At 43.8% G+C, this 20,754-nt stretch overlaps 1 protein-coding gene across 3 annotated transcripts; it reads right to left on the minus strand.

The window, feature by feature from the left end:
- Window positions 1-138: 138 nt before the first annotated feature.
- LOC136500563 (probable WRKY transcription factor 2) lies at window positions 139-4,590 on the minus strand. 3 transcript variants are annotated; one of them, XM_066495935.1, is made up of 6 exons: window positions 4,308-4,590; window positions 2,740-3,195; window positions 2,352-2,522; window positions 1,379-2,118; window positions 1,111-1,296; window positions 139-1,007 (listed from the first exon to the last, which is right to left on the minus strand). In XM_066495935.1, the coding sequence occupies exons 2-6, from the start codon at window positions 3,139-3,141 to the stop codon at window positions 470-472; spliced, it is 2,037 nt and encodes a 678-aa protein (XP_066352032.1). In that variant the 5' UTR covers window positions 3,142-3,195; window positions 4,308-4,590; the 3' UTR covers window positions 139-469. The 3 variants fall into 3 exon arrangements, with proteins under 3 accessions (XP_066352032.1, XP_066352034.1, XP_066352033.1); XM_066495937.1 differs by lacking the exon at window positions 4,308-4,590 and having other exon boundaries at window positions 2,352-2,396; window positions 2,501-2,522; window positions 2,740-2,877; XM_066495936.1 differs by having other exon boundaries at window positions 2,740-4,590.
- Window positions 4,591-20,754: the final 16,164 nt, after the last annotated feature.

Consider the following 20,754-nt stretch of genomic DNA (forward strand, 5'->3'; position numbering starts at 1 on the left):
CATGCCTGACTTCGGTGACTTGAGCTGCAGTGCCATCTTAACTGATTATTGTTCAACTCCTAGCTGAACTGTGAACTCAGACTTGCAAACAACTCAGGACGTGGACAAGCGAAGGTCAATCAATCACGTAATTAGTGCTTTTTTATTAAAAAAGAAAACGACCAGCAAAATGCTGACTGATTTATGGGATGGTCTGTCTTTGAATGTTCACATCACTGCGAAAGAGCAGATATTGAAGCTACCCTAGTCTGAATAATTCAATGAACACAACAGCAAAGCCTGATGACCCAAGTTCGTCTCTTCCCCTTTCCCTCTCTCCCTCCTTACTATTATCAGAATAATCTTCTGTACTAAAGGCTGAAAGCAAACAAAGGAGCTACGGTAGAAGAAACCACTGAGCAATGACATTGTTTATGTACACAAGCAAATAACAAATCCTATCTCTTCATCTCTGTCCCTGCTGGAGTATTTACATCTGATGATCCTGAGACCACCTGCCCATGAGCTGCTGGTAAGTTGCCGAGGCATTCCCATTCGCCACCGGTAATCCGGACTGCTGCTCTGGGTTCACCTTCGCCTCGCCTCTTTGCAGCATGAGGCCTGTGCAGCCCTGCATTGGCGATCCATGGCCAGGCACCTGCGCTGGCATGAAGTTGCCCAGAGATGGTACCGGCATTGCCATGCCAGAAGGCAGCATTCCGAAGGAGAAACCCCCAGAAGCTGCAGCTGCACTGAGTTGTGGTGAGAGACAGAGTGAGCCGTAGGCAGCAGCAGCGCCGCTCAATTGAGCCATGCTGAATTGTGGAGGCTCTGGCCTCCGGTGAAGGCCGCTACCCTGTGGCGCAGCACAGGAGCCAGAGGTCGGATGCCCATTGCTGTTCCTGGCAGCTGGAACTTCATGGTTGTGTTTCCCCTCATACGTCGTGATCACGGACTTGAGATCGTTCGAGGCCCTCTCCACATGCTTGCGCACTGAGCAGCCCGCATAAGTGCATTTATAGTAGCTCCTATATGCAAATAGAAGGGTGTGTTGAACAATTGAAGAGGCTAAAATTCCACTTGGTTTCCTGATAAAGGATGAGTCAGACGGAAATTGGCACCAAGACTGACCTTGGGTTTGGGTTGCCTTTCACAACTTTCTGCCCATACTTGCGCCAGCGGTAGCCATCGTCAAGGATGTCGACCTCGCTTGTTGTTTGCACGACAATCAGAGGCTCCCGGGAAGCCCTTGATGCCATAGCCGCCATATCAATGCCAGTGTTGCTAGTGTTAGTAGCGGCAGAAACCTCCATTTTCCTGGAAAAGAGTCAAAGGAACAAATGAGAATTCGTTGACTAGGATGGTAGCTAGAATTATGTACTTGGTAACAAGGTCCAACCTTCTTTTAGATTCAGTCTCGTCTTCGTTCATGCCATTGGTTGAAGAAACAGCACAATGCATTGCCCTATTACCCTTCTCATTGGAGGAGAGTGTTGATGAGACATCCATAGACTCCATAACAGACGTGTCAGCAATCTCGGTTGTAGTAAGCGAGCCAGACAGTTTTGTTTCAAGAGCTCCGCTGTGCACATCTTGGAACTGGCCATTCGGAGCAATTCCCTGTGAAGTTGCCGAGTTATAGCCAGGCCCAGGCTTGGAACTGAAGTTCTCCAGACCATCAGCTTCTGAATCATTGAATTGCGACAAAGGGACACTCGGCCGGCGGTTGGGAAGCGGCAGTGGGTGACTATGAGAACCTCTGTAGACTATCTCCGTTATATGACCTTCTAGAGAACGCTCCACCATTTTCTTGACAGGGCATTTTGGGTGAGTGCATTTGTAGTAGCTCCTTGGATGTTGACTGTTCTTCACTTGCTTTTCTCCATATTTTCTCCAGTTATATCCATCCTCGGCGGTGCCAGTGACTGGAGCTGAAGAATCTTCCCCATTTTGGATTTCCTCGCTCTGTTCTGGCTCAACGTCAGGGGAAGGATGATCATTATCAAACATGGAATCATATGTCTTAGGTTTAACTAGATTTTCCTCAGTTTCATGCTTGGTCGCAGTTGGGTTGGCATGAAGATTTAACTCCTGACTATCCTTCGCTAAGGACTGGGTTTGGTGAACAACACTTGACCCCTGACAGTGCAAATTCATCAAGGCGAGTGCATTATTAACTGCTACATATGCTTTTGCAGATTGAATTAGTAGAAAATAAAAATAAAAATGCAATTATAAGAAATAGCAATGGCAATAAATAAGTACATTATTAACTGCTAGATATGCTTTTGCAGATTGAATTAGTAGAAAAAAAAAGAAAATGCAATTATAAGAAATAGCAATGGCAATAAATAGGTGATCAGGCAAATTACCTTCTCTGCAGTCCATAAGGTTGATGGTTTAGACCTCAAAATGGGCTGGAAGGAAAACGCAGAATCTTCATGTGAGTGATCTTCAGACTTCTCGGGGACGGACGGCATTGTTGATTTAAAATTATTAGGCATCAGGAATGGCAATTTACCAGTGGTAGGAGAAGGTTGCGACTGCAGAGATATAAACAGTTACGGAATGTTCAGACAATAAAGATTGGTTCACCTTTTTTTCTTCTTCGAAAATTCCACCTTCGCAATAAGACATTGGAAAATGGTAAAAAAACAACCAATTAGATTATCAGGTTAGAATATAGTTCAAAGCTATTGGCCAGCCTATCCTTCACAGTATCACCCAGACAAAAATCACACAATGAATACAGACACTTACAATGGCATTTGGAAGGAAAACCGGTGACTCAAGAAGTTCCCTTGGGCTCACACCAGGAGGAATTGTCACAGGAGACCGGATTGGTGCACCAGATGAACTGACACGGGACGTGTCAATTTTCAGGACACCAAAACCCGCTCTTGCGGCCATCCTCTCTGCAAGACCTCCAGGAGAGGTTGATTTCTGATTTGCGCCAAAAAGGTTTGATTCAGTCTGTGGATGGTCTTTCATATCTTGAGAGGTTTCTTGAGCACTCGAACCAATGAAAGATTTACTCTTCTCAATTTCATCCAGTGGTTTGTTGCTTCTATCGTCACTGAAGATGTTGGAGAATGGAGCGGAGCTGAATTCTTCGCTGAAGAAGCTTGGCATCAGTGTTCTTGGGCTGGGTGAGGCCTCCATCAATGCGCAGCGGTTGTCGGTCCCAGCAATAAGGGAAGCAACTCAAACTTAAACCTTTAAAGCAAAACCATTATGTTAGTTGAAACACTAAACAATTGTGTTAATAAGATCAAGTGGTGCAGTATTTCTATCAACTGTGCATATGATAAGGCAAATGATATTACTAGACATGGCATATGATAGCATAGCTGGAAATGAGAATAGCTAACTGAAGATAGAAGCAGTCATTTAATATACAGGCACTTGAGTTCAGGATATGGACAGGTAATGGGGCAACCTTTGCACATACATGAGAGTACTTTACTGCTAAACCCACGAGATTATATAAGGTGTGGAATTCATATAAACACAGAGTACACATATAAACACTACTGATTACTGAACGAAATCATAGTCCTATGTGCAAGTAAATTACAGCCAAACCAGCTCCGCCCTTTTCGCTTGAGCTTATTCATTTTCAGCCATGGAACAACGTTTTTTCTCTCACAACATTTTAGCATAAGCATCAGCATAAGCCTAATTTCACCATCAGCGAAGAGGAGATCGCTGACATTTGAACTGAATCGAAGCACACCACTGCAAGATGCAGTTCGACTCAATCATGCAAACAACCACGGTGTAAAAAATAAAAATAAAAATAAAACGTCAGGTCTCCTGTTTCCATAAAAAAAACGTCAGGTCTCCAATTCTTTGCAAAACGACCCAGGACACAATTTTCTTACACAAACCACAGGTGACTAGCGTCTCAATTTTGCATTTTTTTTATGGAACCAAATAAACCTCGAACTCGACACGCAAATTACACAATCCAAGGAACAACCCACAAAACTTCGGCTTCGATGACAAAGGCGCCGCCTTTACCACAAAACTTTAAAAACACGGATGAATTAAACGCGACGGGCATTGAAATGGGCATCTGAGGTGGCTGGAGCGGTCGACGGCAACAATACAGCTCTCTATCTTCTTTGACAAAGCGAAGCGGCAGGAGTGGAAGAGGCGGCGAGGCGGCGGATGTGCGAATGCGGGGTGGATGGTCAAATCGCTCGCCCGCGGGGATAAGAACAGAACAATCGGGCCTCTGACTATGGACAAAAATTCCTGTCTTTCTACGGCCTTTTCCCGGCTCCTTTTGGCCCCGCAATTGTCTCACCAGAGCAAGGACCTACCGTCCACGGCGGCAAAAACCATGCAGTAAGCGGAAGTGGAAACCAGGTTCTTGCCCCCCACGAAGAAGAATCTGTTCCGAGACGACTGAATTGGATTCACCTCTCTCCCTCTGGGCGTCTCTGTGGGTGGCTTCCTGATATTTATGGGGAGCAAGCAGTTTTTGCCAGGACCAGGATGGGTATGGACTCAGCAGAGGGAGAGGGAGAGGAGATGGAAGAGGGAGTAGACAAGGGCGGTTGGCCGAGAGGAGGCGAAGGGACCGAACGGCGGCAGAGAAACTGGAGGGAGGGGTTCGTTGCAGCTGCAGAGCTGTCGTCTTCCCCACTCACTTTCCCCCCATCCAGCGGTTGCTCTTTAACCGTCTGGCGGTTTAACTTTAACCATAACCTACATGCGTCATTATTTGCAGACATATTCTCATTTTATATTTTTAAATATATAAATGATGCTTATTTTCTCAACCACAAAAAATAAATAAAAACATAGAGTCCAGTTCTTTTCTTGAGTGGCAGTAGCACTGTTACCGTGTGCATTAGGTTAGTTATTAAACAGCACATATCCAGCATCCACTGTCATCTCATCTATTTTTAGCAGACTAATAAAACGAAGAAGACCAAGTCAGACTAATAAATATCATGCCACTCCAAGTCAGAGATAAGAGATATATTATTTTGTTTTTCATGTTCCAAGGATCTTCCTACAGGTACACACAAGTGCAGTAGTACTCCGGTAAAGAGGACAGGACAGAGATGCCGCAACCCTGCAAGTTGCAGCTGAGCTGACAGCTCTCCCTGGCTCTTTTGGCCTCTGGCTGCCTCTACTCCAGCAAATATTGCAGGGGATGCAGAGGAGGAGAGGCGAGGTTCATCTTCTCTTCTCAAGCTCGGTGGTCTCATCCCATGGCGGCAGCCATCTCCTCGGCCTGACCAGCAGTTTTGGCACAATGCAGTGGGTGCCCATGGTACATGCACCATGGCACCATGCTGGGATTATGGATATGCATCCATTCAGGTGTCTCGCGCCAGGTACCATGTAGAGAACTGTAAACAAACATGTACAATTGCCACGAAGGAGCAGCTGAATCCTGGATCACTGAACTGTACTCCTCTACGATGAACTGCCGTAGCTGAACACTGAACTATGTTTTGATCCAAAAACTAAAGTTTAGAAGGTGTCACATGGAGGTGTTTAGATACTAATAAAAAAACAAATTACAGAATCATTCGGTAATCCGCGAGACGAATTTATTAGACCTAATTAATCCATAATTAGCACATGTTAATTAGGCTTAAAAATTCGTCATGCAAAACAATCTCAATCTATGCATTTAGTTTCGTAAATAGTCTATATTTAATGGCAACATATCAGATGCAAACCAACAACCTGTGCAAACTTGAAAACTATCGATCAGGACCACTAGATGCTGATCCAATGGATAGGGTGAGAGGCTTAAGCGTAAAAAAAGACCGGTGAGTAGAGGGCTTAAGCGTGTTGATACCGTTTTTTGCACGTGTCAAAATGATTAGAGTGGGCTAACCGGCAGGAGGAAAGTTACTGTATACACTGACAGTCAATGAAAATCAGCTTGTAAAGATGGTTGCCGATGAATGGTGGTGATCGATGGAGAGGTTGATTTAGACTCGGGCGTTGCCGATAAGGTTGGAGATGTTATTGTCGATGTCGATGAAGGAAGGCTTGAAGGCTACTGCCGATGAAATAGGAAGTATGCCGATGGAAGGGAGGTCGGTGAGATTTCCATCGTAATCGAGGCGGACAGGGAAATAGATAGAAGTTGATTTCCTTTTCTATATTTGTTAGAGTGTGATTCATGTAAGAGTCGCATGTTTCCTTAGATTTGGACTTGGTGTCCTAGTTGTGTTTGGCTATGTCTCTTTAGATCAGGGTATAAATATAGATTGAGGGGCAATGTAATAGATATATCAATCAATATCAAAACCAATTTTTACTACTATTTGCATCTACTTACTTTTCGGCGACTTCATCAATTTGCATATTTTTCCTTTTTTACGAGTTCTCATTGATTCGGCGAGTTGCATAGCTTCAGTGCGACCTTCGGCGATTCTCGAGTTCCGTGTGAGTACCTCTTGGCCATGACTTCCGGGCGTATCGCTGTTGTCAGGACCAAAGTGCTCGTATCTTCATCCTTGTCGATTAACAGGTCAAATCGACTGGCACGCTTTGGATATCGATTCGGGTATTAGCCCTTTGTGTTTGCAGATCCACTTTTGCATCAACACATCTTTTGGCACGTCTGGTGGGACCAATCAATCCGATCAGTATGTTCAATTCCGAGATCGATTCAGGGAACATTATCGTGGTATCAGAAGAAGATCTTAAGGAAGAGTAGAGGCAGGCTATGGAAAAGGCTGTAGAAGAATACAGGTAGCTTTGTCTGAAATCGTTTAGCCTAAACAAAAGTGGACAAGTCATCCAGAAGCAAGATTTGCCGTTGCCTCGGCAGGTTACCTTTGACTCCAATCCTGGTAAACTTCAAGAGATGGTTAATTCTGCAGTAAATCATGCTTTGATTAATCATTCCAATGTACTGTCCAATACTGTTTATAATGCTGTGGTTCGAACTCTCAAAGAAGGACAAGCGTCACAGCATTACGTTGGGCCTGCCTATCACCAACCAGAGCCGACATCTGTTAATACTCCATCGGCTCCCTCGGCCGTTGTGGGTACAGAAGTTACTTCTTCTCCAGTATCGGCGGGCTTACCTAATATTTAATCTACACCGATACGATCAGATCCGGTACTACCAGGAGGACGAGTTGAGCTTAATACAGATCTAGCGGCATCAGCTATGTCAGGCCCTGTGTCTCAGAATAGCCAGATTTCTGCTAATTGGTGGGGATATGGTATGCCTCCGGAGTCATCTGCTTTCAATCCTGGGTTACCTCAAGTATTTGACGCAGTAGGAAAAGCTCCTATACCATCGGCTGTTTCGCCGATGGCTCAAGTGCCTCAATATGCCACAGCAACTACTGTGCAACCAACTCTATGAGGTTTCCAGATGCCTTTGGTTCAAACACCCAGTTCAAGTCCATCGGCAAGCTTACTGTCGATGCAGCAGAAAGCCCCTGTTATGAGTCAAACTGGGTTCAGTTCATGCCTCAAGCTGGTTATAATTATCCAACAATGTCAGCAAATTACCAGCCATCGGTAAGTTTTGTACCGATGAGTTCTAATAATGGTTGGTCAGGACAGTTACCTGTTCAACATACAGTTCAGCAAAATCAACAGGTTGCAGGGATTCAACAAGGTCATATGCAAGCTGGTTTCTAGAATCAAGCATCGGCAGCTCAGCCGATGAATCCTTTCCAACAGGTTAATGGACCACAAGTAACGGTAAATATGCCGATTGCTGGAGATCATGGGCCACAAAGATATGTGGAGGGATATCAGCAGGCACCTCCCATAGAAATTCAGCCAGTTCGTCATCAGGAGGCTGATGCTTTTTGGGCCGATAGGATAGCAGAAATTATGAAGGATCAGTTTGGGATAAAGCCCAAGGTCAATACTTATTCTTATCGGACTCCATACCCTCCTGCATATGATTTAATTCCTCTCCCAAATCGGTACAAGGTACCAGATTTCACTAAATTTTCTGGGCAAGATGATACATCAACAATGGAACACGTCAATCGCTTCATTATTCAATGTGGAGAGGCAGCTAGCAGAGATGAATTAAGAGTTCGATTATTTTCATCATCTTTGTCTGGATCGGCATTTACATGGTTCATTTCATTACCACCAAATTCTATTATTACTTGGGTTGATCTAGAAAAATAATTTCATAAGTATTTCTTTACTGGAATCCATGAAAAGAAGCTTACCGATTTAGTAAAGTTGAGATAGCGTAATGATGAATCGGTAGAAAGCTTTGTGCAAAGGCTACGAGATGTAAAAATAAGTGCTACAGTCTGGTGCTGGATGATCGGCAGCTTGCCGATCTAACTTTCCAAGGGTTATTGCCACATCTTAAAGATAAATATGCTTCTCAGGAGTTTGAAAGCCTCAGTCATCTTGCGCAAAGGATCTCTGATCAAGATACTAGGGTTTTTTAGCCTAAAAAGAATTGGAGTAAAAAAGTATCATTTGTTGAAGAAGTAGGAGATTCTGATTCTGATGAAGAACCAGTTATCGGCTTAGCTGAGTGGGTTAAGAATAAAAAGCCGATATCTTGTCCCTTTGGTCAGAAAGAACCAGAAAAGTTTACCTTTGATATCACCAAAGCCGACAAGATATTCGATCTTCTGCTTCAAGAGGGCTAAATTAAGCTGTCACCTAATCATATGATCCCATCGGCAGAAGAGTTGAAGAAGATCTTGTACTGCAAATGGCACAATGCAACTTCATACAGTACAAATGAGTGCAAGGTGTTCAGGCAACAGTTACAATCGGCTATTGAATCTGGGAGAATTAAGTTTGGTACTTCCAAGGCCCAGAAGCCGATGAAAATTGATCAACACCCTTTTCCAGCAAATATGTTGGAGGCCAAAGGGAAGACCAAGGTATTAACGTCAGAAGTGGCTGAGAAGAACGCATTAGTAGATCCCCAACATCGGATAACTACCGATGATGCAAAAAGTAAGGGTTTGCTGGGAGAAAGCAGTAGTTCCAAAAACCCTCCTCGACCTGGCATTGTGATTACCCATCGAAGGCAACAGGAGGATTAGCGTCAGCGTAAGGACCAATATCGACAACAGCAAGAAGAGAGACGTCGGAAAGAATGGTATCGGCATAAAAATCATTGGAGGTGCCCATTTTTCATCCATTGTTGGGAAGAAGGTATTAAATTGCCAACTGTTGAAAATTGCCCTGAGTGCAATGGTTATTATGGGGTCAATCGGTCAGAAAGGAGGTTTCAACCTGGCAATCAGGGTTTATTTATCAATGAGCCGATCAGAGGCAGAGCGTCAGTGCATGATCGGCTGGGGGGCAGACTTAGTGTATATGAAAGACTTGGTAAACACGCTGGATATTTTCCAAGGAATCAAGAGGAGCTTGAGGAAATGGCAAACGCAAGAGTTCCCGATGAAGAAATATTCTATAGGGACCCTAATATACGCCGTGTAGAATCAACTAGGACTTGTTATCAGCCGGTTTGGAAAACCAAGTTTCCTCGATGGTGCCCGGAGGGTCTAACAAAGACACAGAAAAGAAGGATGCAACGTGAGCATCAGGAGGATTTATACCAAGAGGAAAATTCCTCCAATGAGAGGTCCGGTCATCAGCAGTGGCAGGTAAAACACAAAAATAAGAGTTCATCGGTAGATGTTAATATGGTATTCATGTTGCCGATGGAGTTTTTGGCACTATCTGATAATAAGGACGAAGTTGTTCTCTCTGATCAAGTAGCTCAGTTGACACTAGATCCAATGATGGCTGTTTTTGAGAAACCTATTGATGACGAGAGACAGCATCTTAAGGCTTTGTTTGTGAAATGCAGAGTTGATGGGCAGCCTGTATCTAAGATACTTATCGACGGAGGGGCTGTAATTAATATTATGCCTTATGTGATGTATCGGAAACTTGGTAAGGGAGATCAAGACTTGGCCAAAACCGATATGATGCTGAAGGATTTTGGAGGCAATGTGTCACCAGCTAAAGGGGCGGTATGCGTCGAATTGACTATCGGCAGCAAAACCTTGCCGACGACGTTCTTCGTTATTAATGGCAAGGGTGCATATAATCTGCTTCTAGAGAGGGATTGGATTCATGCTAATTGTTGTGTTCCTTCTACAATGCATCAATGCCTCGTATAGTGGATTGGGGATAAGATTGAGTTTGTCCCTGGTGATTCTTCTTATATCATCGCATCGGCAGAATCAGATACTTATGAGCGAACTAAATGCATATCAGGAGAAGTTTAGGAAAAAGAGTTCCTTAGAGTTGCTGATTATGAAATTCTACCGATCCAAGCAGTCGGTTCTGAAGAAGAGTTTTAATGGATAGGTTTGCCGATGATGGAAAATTAGGTCAAGGGTTCACATCGGTAGATGATTTAGTAGAAGTAGATATTGGTGATGGCAATAGGCCAAGACCTACTTTTATTAGTGCTAAGTTAGATTCCAAGTATAAACAGCAAATGACTGATTTGTTAAAAGAGTATAAAGATTGTTTTGCTTGGGATTATACTGAGATGCCTGGATTAGACCGATCGATAGTTGAACATCGGTTACCTATCAAATCTGAATTTCGGCCACATCAGCAGCCAGCGCGCCGATGCAACCCTAATATACTTTCTGACATTAAGGCCGAAATAACTAAATTAATTGAGGTAAAATTTATTCGGCAGTGTCGATATGCAGAGTGGATCTCTAATGTGGTTCCTGTTTATAAGAAAAATGGAAAACTTCGTGTTTGTATTGATTTTCGGAATCTTAACAAAGCCACACCGATAGATGGCTATCCAATGCCGATTGCTGATTTGTTGATTGATGCTGCAGTCGGACATCAAATAATCAGCTTCATGGATGGTAATGCAGGTTATAATCAAATATTCATGGCTGAAGAAGATATTCCCAAGACTGCTTTCAGATGTCCAGGTCATGTAGAGTTGTTTGAGTGGATAGTCATGACGTTTGGTTTGAAAAATGCTGGTGCTACTTATCAAAGAGCTATGAACTTTATTTTTCATGAATACATCGGTACATTAGTGGAGATCTACATTGATGATGTAGTAATTAAGTCTGGAGATATCACAAAACATCTAGCCGATTTACGAAAGATATTGGAGTGCACAAGGAAGCATGGATTGAAGATGAATCCTAATAAATGTGCATTTGGTGTATCGGCAGGTCAATTTTTGGGTTTTATGGTGCATCAACGGGGCATCAAAATCAGTAGAAAGTCTATTGATGCAATTAACAAGGTGATTGCTCCTGCCAATAATACTGAATTGTAATCTTTGATCGGTAAGATTAATTTCATTAGAAGATTCATATCTAATCTGTCGGGAAGGATCAAGGCTTTCAGTCCATTACTTAAATTGAAGGCCGATCGGGAATTTGTATGGGGAGCTGAGCAGCAGTTAGCCCTGGATGAAATTAAGAAATATTTAATAAATCCTCCGGTGCTAGTTCCACCTCAACACGGAAAATCTTTCAGGTTGTATTTGTCAACTGATGATACCGTTATTGGTTCAGCTCTTATTCAAGAATTTGAAGGGAAAGAACGTGTTATTTATTATTTGAGCAGAAGATTAGTGGATGCTGAGATAAGGTATTCGGCCATCGAAAAATTATGTCTGTGTTTATACTTTTCTTGTGTCAAATTAAGACATTATTTGTTATCTACCGAATGTACGGTCATATGCAAAGACACGTAGTCAAGTATATGCTGTCGATGCCGATATTAAGTGGTAGAATCGGCAAGTGGATTTTAGCATTATCAGAATTTGAACTACGTTACGAATCGACTAAGGCAGTTAAGGGGCAGGTTATGGCTGATTTTGTCACTCAGCATTGTAATACAGTGGACTCTCTGGAGGTTGCTCCTTGGACACTTTTCTTCGATGGATCTACATGTGGTGAAGGAGCAGGTATCGGCATTATGTTGATTTCACCTCAAGGAAGGAAGTATGAGTTTTCATTGCCGATTATTGCTACGTCAACAAACAATCAGGCTGAATACCAAGCCTTGATAAAAGGGTTGGAATTGCTGAAGGAGATACGTACCGATGCTGTTAAAATCTTTGGTGATTCTATGCTAGTTATAAATCAATTGGCTGGGATCTATGAATGCCGAAGTGAAGTTTTAATTTCGTATTATGAAAGATGTTTGCAATTGTTGAAAGGGTTTAGAGATTTTCATCTTGAACATATTTCTCGACTATATAATGAAGAGGCTAATCGACTAGCTCAGCATGCTTCAGGGTATCAGCCTATTCAGGAAGTGCTAACATCGGCGGTCGATACCGATGACTAGAGAAAGGAGATTGTCGATTATTTAAAGGATCCATATAAAAAGGTTGAAAGACGTATAAGGTTTCAAGCTACCAAGTATGTGCTCCTCGATGATGAATTATATTATCGAACTATAGATGGAGTTTTACTCAGATGTGTTAGCAGTGATGAATCGAAAAGCTTGATGGGTGAAATTCATGAAGGAGTATGTGGAGCGCATCAATCGGCTTTCAAGATGAAGTGGATGATCAGAAGAAATGGATATTATTGGTCGACTATTCTTGAAGATTGTTTTAAGTATTTTAAAGGATGTCAGGGGTGTCAAAAGTTTGGTAATATTCAAAGAGCGCCTGCATCGGCTATGAACCCTATAATTAAACCTTGGCCGTTCCGGGGATGGGCTATCGATCTCATCAGTCAGATTTATCCGCCATCGAGCAAAGGACATAAATTTATTCTGGTTGCTACCGATTATTTCACAAAATGGGTTGAGGCAATTCCTTTAAAAAAGGTGACATCGGCTAATATGATCAATTTTGTAAAGGAGCATATTGTTTACCGATTTGGTATTCCTCAAACTATCACTACCGATCAGGGTACTATGTTTACATCGGGAGAATTTGATGAGTTTGCTGTAGGTATGGGAATTAAAGTTTTAAATTCTTTTTCATATTATGCTCAAGCTAATGGTCAGGCTGAGGCTTCTAACAAAGGGATCATCAAACTTATTAAGCGCAAAATTAAAGAAAATCCTAAGAGGTGGCATACAGTATTAAATGAAGCCTTGTGGTCATATCGGATGTTATGTCATGGTGCAACCAAAGTAACGCCTTATCAGTTAGTATATGGACACAACGCAGTATTACCTTGGGAAATTAAGATTGGCTCTAAGCGAATACGTTCTCAAAATCAGCTGACAGCCGATGATTATGATACTCTTATGAAGGATGAGTTGGAAGATGTGGCGGGTCATCGGTTAAGGGCTTTAGTTAGCATCGAAGAAAATAAGAAAAGAGTAGCCAGATGGTATGACAAGAAGGTGAAGGTAAAGGAGTTTGCCGATAGAGATCTGGTCTGGAAATTGATTTTACCGATTGGGACTAAAAGTTCGAAGTTTGGAAAGTGGTCTCCTAATTGGGAAGGTCCATATCGGATAAATCAGTCTGTTCATGGTAACGCATATATTCTATAAACCCTCGAAGGGGTCGTGTTTCCCAGAGCATTAAATGGAAAATATTTAAAGAAATATTACCCTAGTATCTAGATGGATGCATAAAAGTATAAGTGCCGATAACAGTACTATCGGCTAGAATTATACAAGGATGTCAATGTCTCGTAAAGTGCCGATGCAATAGACAAGGTTTATAAGTTTAACAAGGATTGGATAGCCAATATCGCACGTAGGCAAATCTGGTCGGCTTCCTTCATTTCTTTGATATCTTCATCGGCAGCACCTTCCACAGGCTTGAGTTTTTTCTTCATGGCCAAGGCTTTGCGAGCCTGGGTGTCTCTTTCTTGTTGAAGGGCCTTGATGGCATTGGGTAGCTGGCTTTCTTCTTGTTGAGCATGAGTTAAGGCTGCCTCGACTTCTTTCAATTTAGCCAATAAAGCCATCTTCTTTGCCGATAAATCTAAGATTTTCTGCTTAAGTTCAGCGCCCGAAGTCTGCAAGTTGCCGATGCCCTTGTGCTTCTCATCGACAATTTGTTTCAGTTGTAGCATCTCTTCTTTGAGTTAAGCCTGAGCTGCTCTATCGGCAATGCATTGAGTAGCCCGTTGATATTGCAGTTGGCGGCTTTCTAAATGGGCTGCTGGGAAGAGTACTTCTTCAACATCGGCAGGGACCTGGCCACGGATTGTTTTGAAAATTGCCTTTGCGGGGTCCGAGTCATCTACCAGTTGGGCGGTATCCTGCTGTAACAAGTTCAGGAGAGCTTCCAACTTGGACTTAGTTTCTGCCGATATTGTTCCCAGTGCAAGGGAAGAACTTGTTTCCTCTCCATCATCGTCAGAAACGTCAATGACAAAGGAAAATAGGCTGTTTGGGGAGTCTTGTTCCTGGGGAAAAGAAAAAGAGGTTAGTTAAGGATAAGTATGAATATTATAAATCGACTAGGTCAATCGGCTTACTTGTTTCAAGGCAATTTCCTATACTTGGCTGGAGGAAGCAGCCTGGAGTATGCCGTGTGGAGGATCGGCTGAGCTTGCTGATGGGATATCCTCTGTGACCTCATCGGTGGTTGGCTCTTGGGGTATGATGACCGATGGTATGTCCTGTACAGGAGGATTAACTGCTTGCTCAGTTGCATCGACTGATTCTAGGCGAATTGCAGACATTGGGGCAGATGTGGGGATCGGCATAGACTTCTGTCGTTTTGGCTGTGCCTCGGCATCTGTTAAGGCTTTGCGCTTTGCTTGGGCATCAGCAACGGTTGGCTAGGGGGCATCGGCACTTGTTGGTTGTAAAGCTTGAACATCTGGTATGCTTGCCGATGTACCCATTTGTTGCTGCAAAACAAGTGTAAGGTATGATATTTAACAGATAAAATGTGAAATCAAAGGGATACCTCTGAAGGTTTGTCAGAAGTAGTGGTGCTTGATATCGGAGGAGTTGCCGATGACGATCCAGCAACGGCTCTTACACCCTGATGATTAATGTTAATACAGTTTGTGATCGACATGAGTAGAAATAAACAGGGTTGTTACCTTGAATGCCTTGACCAGGGTTGTAGCAGCAGCCAATGGAGTGGCCCTAGCTGTAGCCAATTTAGACTTGGAGGTGATGGTCTTGGCACGGATCTTCTGGTGAGTCAAAGCAGCTAAGGTGGGGGCGTTGTAACCGATCGGTGATATCGGGGAGACAGGCCGAAGATCAAAGGGTTTTCCACTTTTGCTCATAGATGGTGCTGGGTTGTTAACCTGTCACGAGAAAATTAGTTACCGATATATGAAAGAAAAAAGCAGAAGGGAGTTAAAAGAAACTTACTGCGTCATCAGGGATGGCGTATTCAGGGTCGATCATGTGCCGATATGTGTGAGCAGATGTTGCAAACAGTTGTTCCCTCCACTCTCGCCACCATTGCTTATATGATTCGGTGATGAAAGATACTGGTGTCCAGATGGATAGATCGACATCTGTAGTATCGGCATCGGGGGAGAGTTGCACTACCCTGCTCCAATCTGTTCCACAGGTGATTGTTTCTCTGGGTTTGATCACATCGGCAAAACAAAGTTTGATTGGCAGTTGCCCAAAAGCCAATTGATGGGATACTGCCGATGGATTGTAAAACTCATACGTGATATTGGTGTTTTTCCTGCTACCGAATGTGTTTACTGGGATTGCCCTGGGAGTAATGATGGCCATCATGAGTTCATTATCCTGATTCAGAGTGTCATCGGCAAAGTTGAAAAGAAGGGGGAATCTGTTTTCTTCGTCAATATAAGGTACCCAGACCCTATGATCACGAGAAAGACCATTGTAGAAGCTTTGGAAGAATCTGCCGATCTGGTCTTCATTGGCCTCTGTTCCAGGGAGGACAATTATGGCTTCACCAAAATTGAGGGGTGAGCGTGTTGCCGATTCCTCATCCCCAAGTACATGGTCTTCAGCAATTTCTCGTGGGAATTGTTGGGCAAAGAAGTCCCATTGCAAATATTTGTGCATATGGGTATTCAGCCACATGTTGATAAACCACCACGAGCCTCCTAAGTTGCCGATGGGTTCGCCAAGCAAAAGTTTCTGAGACACTTGATGAAGAAGATGATAAGTGGAGCTCAGAAGGTATCGGCCAAGAGGGAACCTTACACCATTGGCCAAGAGTTCAGCCGCGGGGAGGAAGGCGTTGGTTGGTCCTACTGATCGACCACAGAAGATAAATTTTTCTAACCACATATTCAAGAATGTGGCATGTTCCCTCTGGTTAACTGTCCCGGTCTTCTGGCATTCTTGAATGTATCCTGTCCAACCGCTGATGTTGCGGGTATTCACCCTATATTCAGATTTTCTGCCATCGATGGAGCCTTCATCGGCAGTTGAAATATCCAAGCCAGTGAGCATGTAGACATCGGCAAGTGTGAGAGTAGCTAGGCCATGTCCAAACATGAAAGTGTTTGTTGTGTCTGACCAGAAGTAAGCAGCTGCAATCATCATTGACTCATTATTTTGCATATCGGCAATAGATAGCCTAATGCATTGGTCTAGCTTCCGTTCTGCCCAGTGTACTTGCATCGACCTATTAACCCTCAAGTACCAATCTTTCCACCCTTTGGTGGTTTTGGGCCAAGATCGGAATGTATCTTTCTATAAATTCAGAGAGAAATTTTGGGCTCTAAAGGGGATTCTGTTAACCTCTGCATTAATCAGATCAGTTGGATCTGGGTTGCCCATTGGTCCTAGGCATTGGACATGCGGCTGATCGGTTGGAATAACTAATTTATTGCGCGGTTCCTAAGTTTAGAGGATCTGGAGAACAAAAGAAAAAAAAAATACTAACTGTATGAACTCGCAAAGACCAGAGGAATCGAGGTAAAAGGTAACGGAAGTGGAACGAACCGCAGGGATGTCGAAGTTGATTGCCATTATCTTGAGGTAGATGGGGGCACGAGCCGGAGACTTGAGGTTGACGCTGGAGAAGAGTTCTTATTGGTTGAGGTCGTGCAGTTGTTTGTCAGAGTCGTCGCCGGAAAGAGAAAATGTCAAAGATTGGAGTCTGAGGGTAGAAGACGAGCGTTCCGGAGAAATCTATTTATAAGCCGCTTGGAGTAGGGGTATTTTGGACTTATCTCTATGCCACGCGCATGTAGGTCGAGGTGGTTTAGATGGATATGGTAACTGTTCGCACGATAATCAGGGGATTGTACAGATGAGTTGATGGCAAGTAATCATGACTTGGAAGAGATATCGGTACAGGATATTTTAATTCTGAAAGTGGCGGCATTATTATGTTAGGATCTTGCCGATGGATTATTATTTCGGTATCTTAACCATAATCAAGGCAAGAGTGGTTAGCAATTGTGCGATATTTACTGAGGTGCGTGAATCAGGATTAGATTTGATTAGATTTAATAACAGATCAAGTTTTGGCTTGGAGGATGAGTTACGGTAATTGGGCGAAGGCAAACGTTATCTAGAGTAAATTTTGGAGCATTAATGGTTTTATACTCCGAAATTGGGGGGCATGTGTTGACACCGTTTTTTGCACGTGTCAAAATAATCAGAGTGGGCTAATCGGCAGGAGGAAAGTTACTGTATACACTGACAGCCGATGAAAATCAGCTTGTAAAGATGGTTGCCGATGAATGGTGGTGATCGATGGAGAGGTTGATTTAGACTCGGGTATTGCCGATAAGGTTGGAGATGTTATTGTCGATGCCGATGAAGGAAGGCTTGAAGGCTACTGTCGATGAAATAGGAAGTATGCCGATGGAAGGGAGGTCGGTGAGATTTCCATCGTAATCGAGGCGGACAGGGAAATAGATAGGAGTTGATTTCCTTTTCTATATTTGTTAGAGTGTGATTCATGTAAGAGTCGCGTGTTTCCTTAGATTTGGACTTGGTGTCCTAGTTGTGTTTGGCTATGTCTCTTTAGATCAGGGTATAAATATAGATTGAGGGGCAGTGTAATAGATATATCAATCAATATCAAAACCGATTTTTACTACTATTTACATCTACTTACTTTTCGGCGACTTCGTCAATTTGCATATTTTTCATTTTTTACGAGTTCTCATTGATTCGGCGAGTTGCATAGCTTCAGTGCGACCTTCGGCGATTCTCGAGTTCCGTGTGAGTACCTCTTGGCCGTGACTTCCGGGCGTATCGCTGTTGTCAGGACCAAAGTGCTCGTATCTTCATCCTTGTCGATTAACAGGTCAAATCGATTCGGGTATTAGCCCTTTGTGTTTGCAGATCCACTTTTGCATCAACAAAGCGCAAAAAAATCTCACCTCTCACCCCATCCATTGGATCAGCATCTAATGGTCCTGATCGGTAGTTTCTAAATTTACACAGGTTGCTTGGTTTACACTTGATACGTTGCCTATTTAATACTATATACATGTGTCAAACATCTGATAGGACAGCGACTAAAGTTTAGGACGAGGAAACAGACACCTCGTAAATCGAACTGCAGTAGCTGAACACTGAACTAATAAAACGAACTGAAGTAGCTGAACACTAAACAAAGTGTTTGTTTAGTTCCCAAAAAGTGCTACAGTAACCATCACATCGAATATTGAGATACGTGCATGGAGCATTAAATGTAGACGAAAAAAACTAATTGCACAGTTTGGTTGAAAATTGCGAGACGAACGTTTAGAACCTAATTAGTCCATGATTAAACACTAATTACCAAATAAAAATAAAAATACTACAGTAGCCAAATTACCAAAATTCGCGAACTAAACACAGCCAAAATGCTGCGGTAGCTGAACTACTGGACCCAACTCTGAACTCTGAATGCCTGCATAGAACTGTGTGGGGCTGCATGTATGGAACTCTGAACTCCGAACTCACTCGTGCAGCAGGTGAGCAACGCAACCAGATCAGTCTGTTCGCTTGTTCGTAAACGATCATAAATTTTCAGTCGGGAATATTGTTTTTCTCTCACACTAAATCAGCTAGCAGTAAATAATCCACGATACGATACGGCCTCCCGAACAGGCTGATTCAGCCTGTTCGCTTGCTCGTAAACGATCGTAAATTTCCAGCCAGGAACAGTATTTTTCTCTCACACCAAATCAGCCAGCAGTAAATAATCCACGATCGTTTACGGCCTTCCAAACAGGCTGACATCGTATGCTGTGGCCGCAACCAGAAGGCCAGAAGGCAAGTGCATTGTGAATTTGTGATCCCTAGAATGGAGCCATTCTCCCTTAATACTAAGAGCTAAAATCTGACCGAAAAGATGGAGTAAAGTGATAATTAATTAGCCCTACTTAGTGGCGAATGTAGAACAGGATTGAAGGGATGCTAGTCTCTTCTTCTTTCTCTCTCTCTTCATTTTTCTTCTTTCCTCCACCTCTTTTTCTCCCTCACTCTTCCCATATTTTCATTGATGCACCAATTCAGCCCCCCCTTTAGATCCGCCCCTGGCGCTACTTGTAACCTTGAAGTAAGTCCATAAACAGCATGATAGCATCCTGATCAGTTTATCCCCTAATCTTTGCTTTGAGGAAATTGTAGTATATATTTGTGGCCTCCTCATTACAGAAGAGTTATGCCGTAATCCCCGTACGTGTAATTATGTGCTATCATGATTAGCATCCAACAAAGGCCAAAGCAGAGCTTTATCTGTGGATAACAGCTTTGTCCAGCTACTTGATTGGCCTCTTGTTTTTATTTCTAACTTTTGCGCTCATCGCTTTTGGCTGTGTTTACGTACGTGGCATCGGATTCGGATCCTTGCTTATCTGGCCGGCAAAAATCGTGGGAAAACAAGTAGCCATCGTACAACGAGCAGAGAACGAGAGAGAATGGTTTGGAAGCAAGGGACCATTTGTCAGTTTAGGCAAGGAGACAATGGAAAGGCAGCTTGATCTTATCTTAATTTTTTTTCGAACACAGTACATACGTATCCATACACTCACCGTTATAAACACACAAACACACTATGTTTTTATAAGGCTATTGTAGTGCTCATAATGCATAGTTTCATTTCTATGTTTCATAAGCTCACATATTTAAACGTTGAATGGTGTTACGAAATGAAATATTTTTAATGAAGTTTCACTCAGTTTCCAATTCATGTGGGAGCGAAACAAAATGCTCCCAGTGGAGTTTCACTATGCTTGTGCGGTGGGTTTCAATTGCTCATCTCTGTAGGAATCCTGCCTCCAAAAGACGGGTAACGGATCGGGCCACGTCGCCCGTTAGCCCGCTGACCGTCTGATCCGGCGAACAAGCCATGTCCACCATTCGATCGTGGTCTTCGCGGGTCTCCTACCCGTTAATCCACGCAACCGGGCCGTCAGGAATGCTTCGGAACCCACTCGACTCACCCCCTCCATCTCGGACTGCTGCGCGCCACTCATACTCATGCGCCACCAGTCGCCTCCCCGTGCGGCGCCGCCTCCGTTGTCCCTACTCCCGCCCGAGGATCGACGACGCCCGGGGCTTGCCACGTCGCCGGGTCCTTCTGCTCTGCCACACGCCGCCCGAGGTCTGAGGAGAATGGCGGCGCAGGGACCCGCGGACACGAACATGCTTCATCACGGTAGAGCGAGGGCCGCGCGCTATGGCACGTGGGGCTGCGGAGCGGAGGAGCACGGGCCGCGCGGATGGCCGGCGGCGCGGGTCCGCGGGGGCTACGAACAGGCCACGGCATAGCGACGTGGGGGCCACGCGGACGGGCGGCGCGGCAGGTCCACACCTGGGCTTCACACGCCTCGTGTGCCTACTGTTCGACAAAATGTCACACTCAGCCTGAGCTTTTTCCAGACTCTAGACGACAGCAATGCTCAAGGCACTTTCCGTGGGGAAAAAGTGGACACTGGCCCATGTGAAAATCCACGT

The sequence above is a fragment of the Miscanthus floridulus genome, chromosome 13 (assembly GCF_019320115.1).
Source record: "Miscanthus floridulus cultivar M001 chromosome 13, ASM1932011v1, whole genome shotgun sequence".
NCBI lineage: Eukaryota > Viridiplantae > Streptophyta > Magnoliopsida > Poales > Poaceae > Miscanthus > Miscanthus floridulus.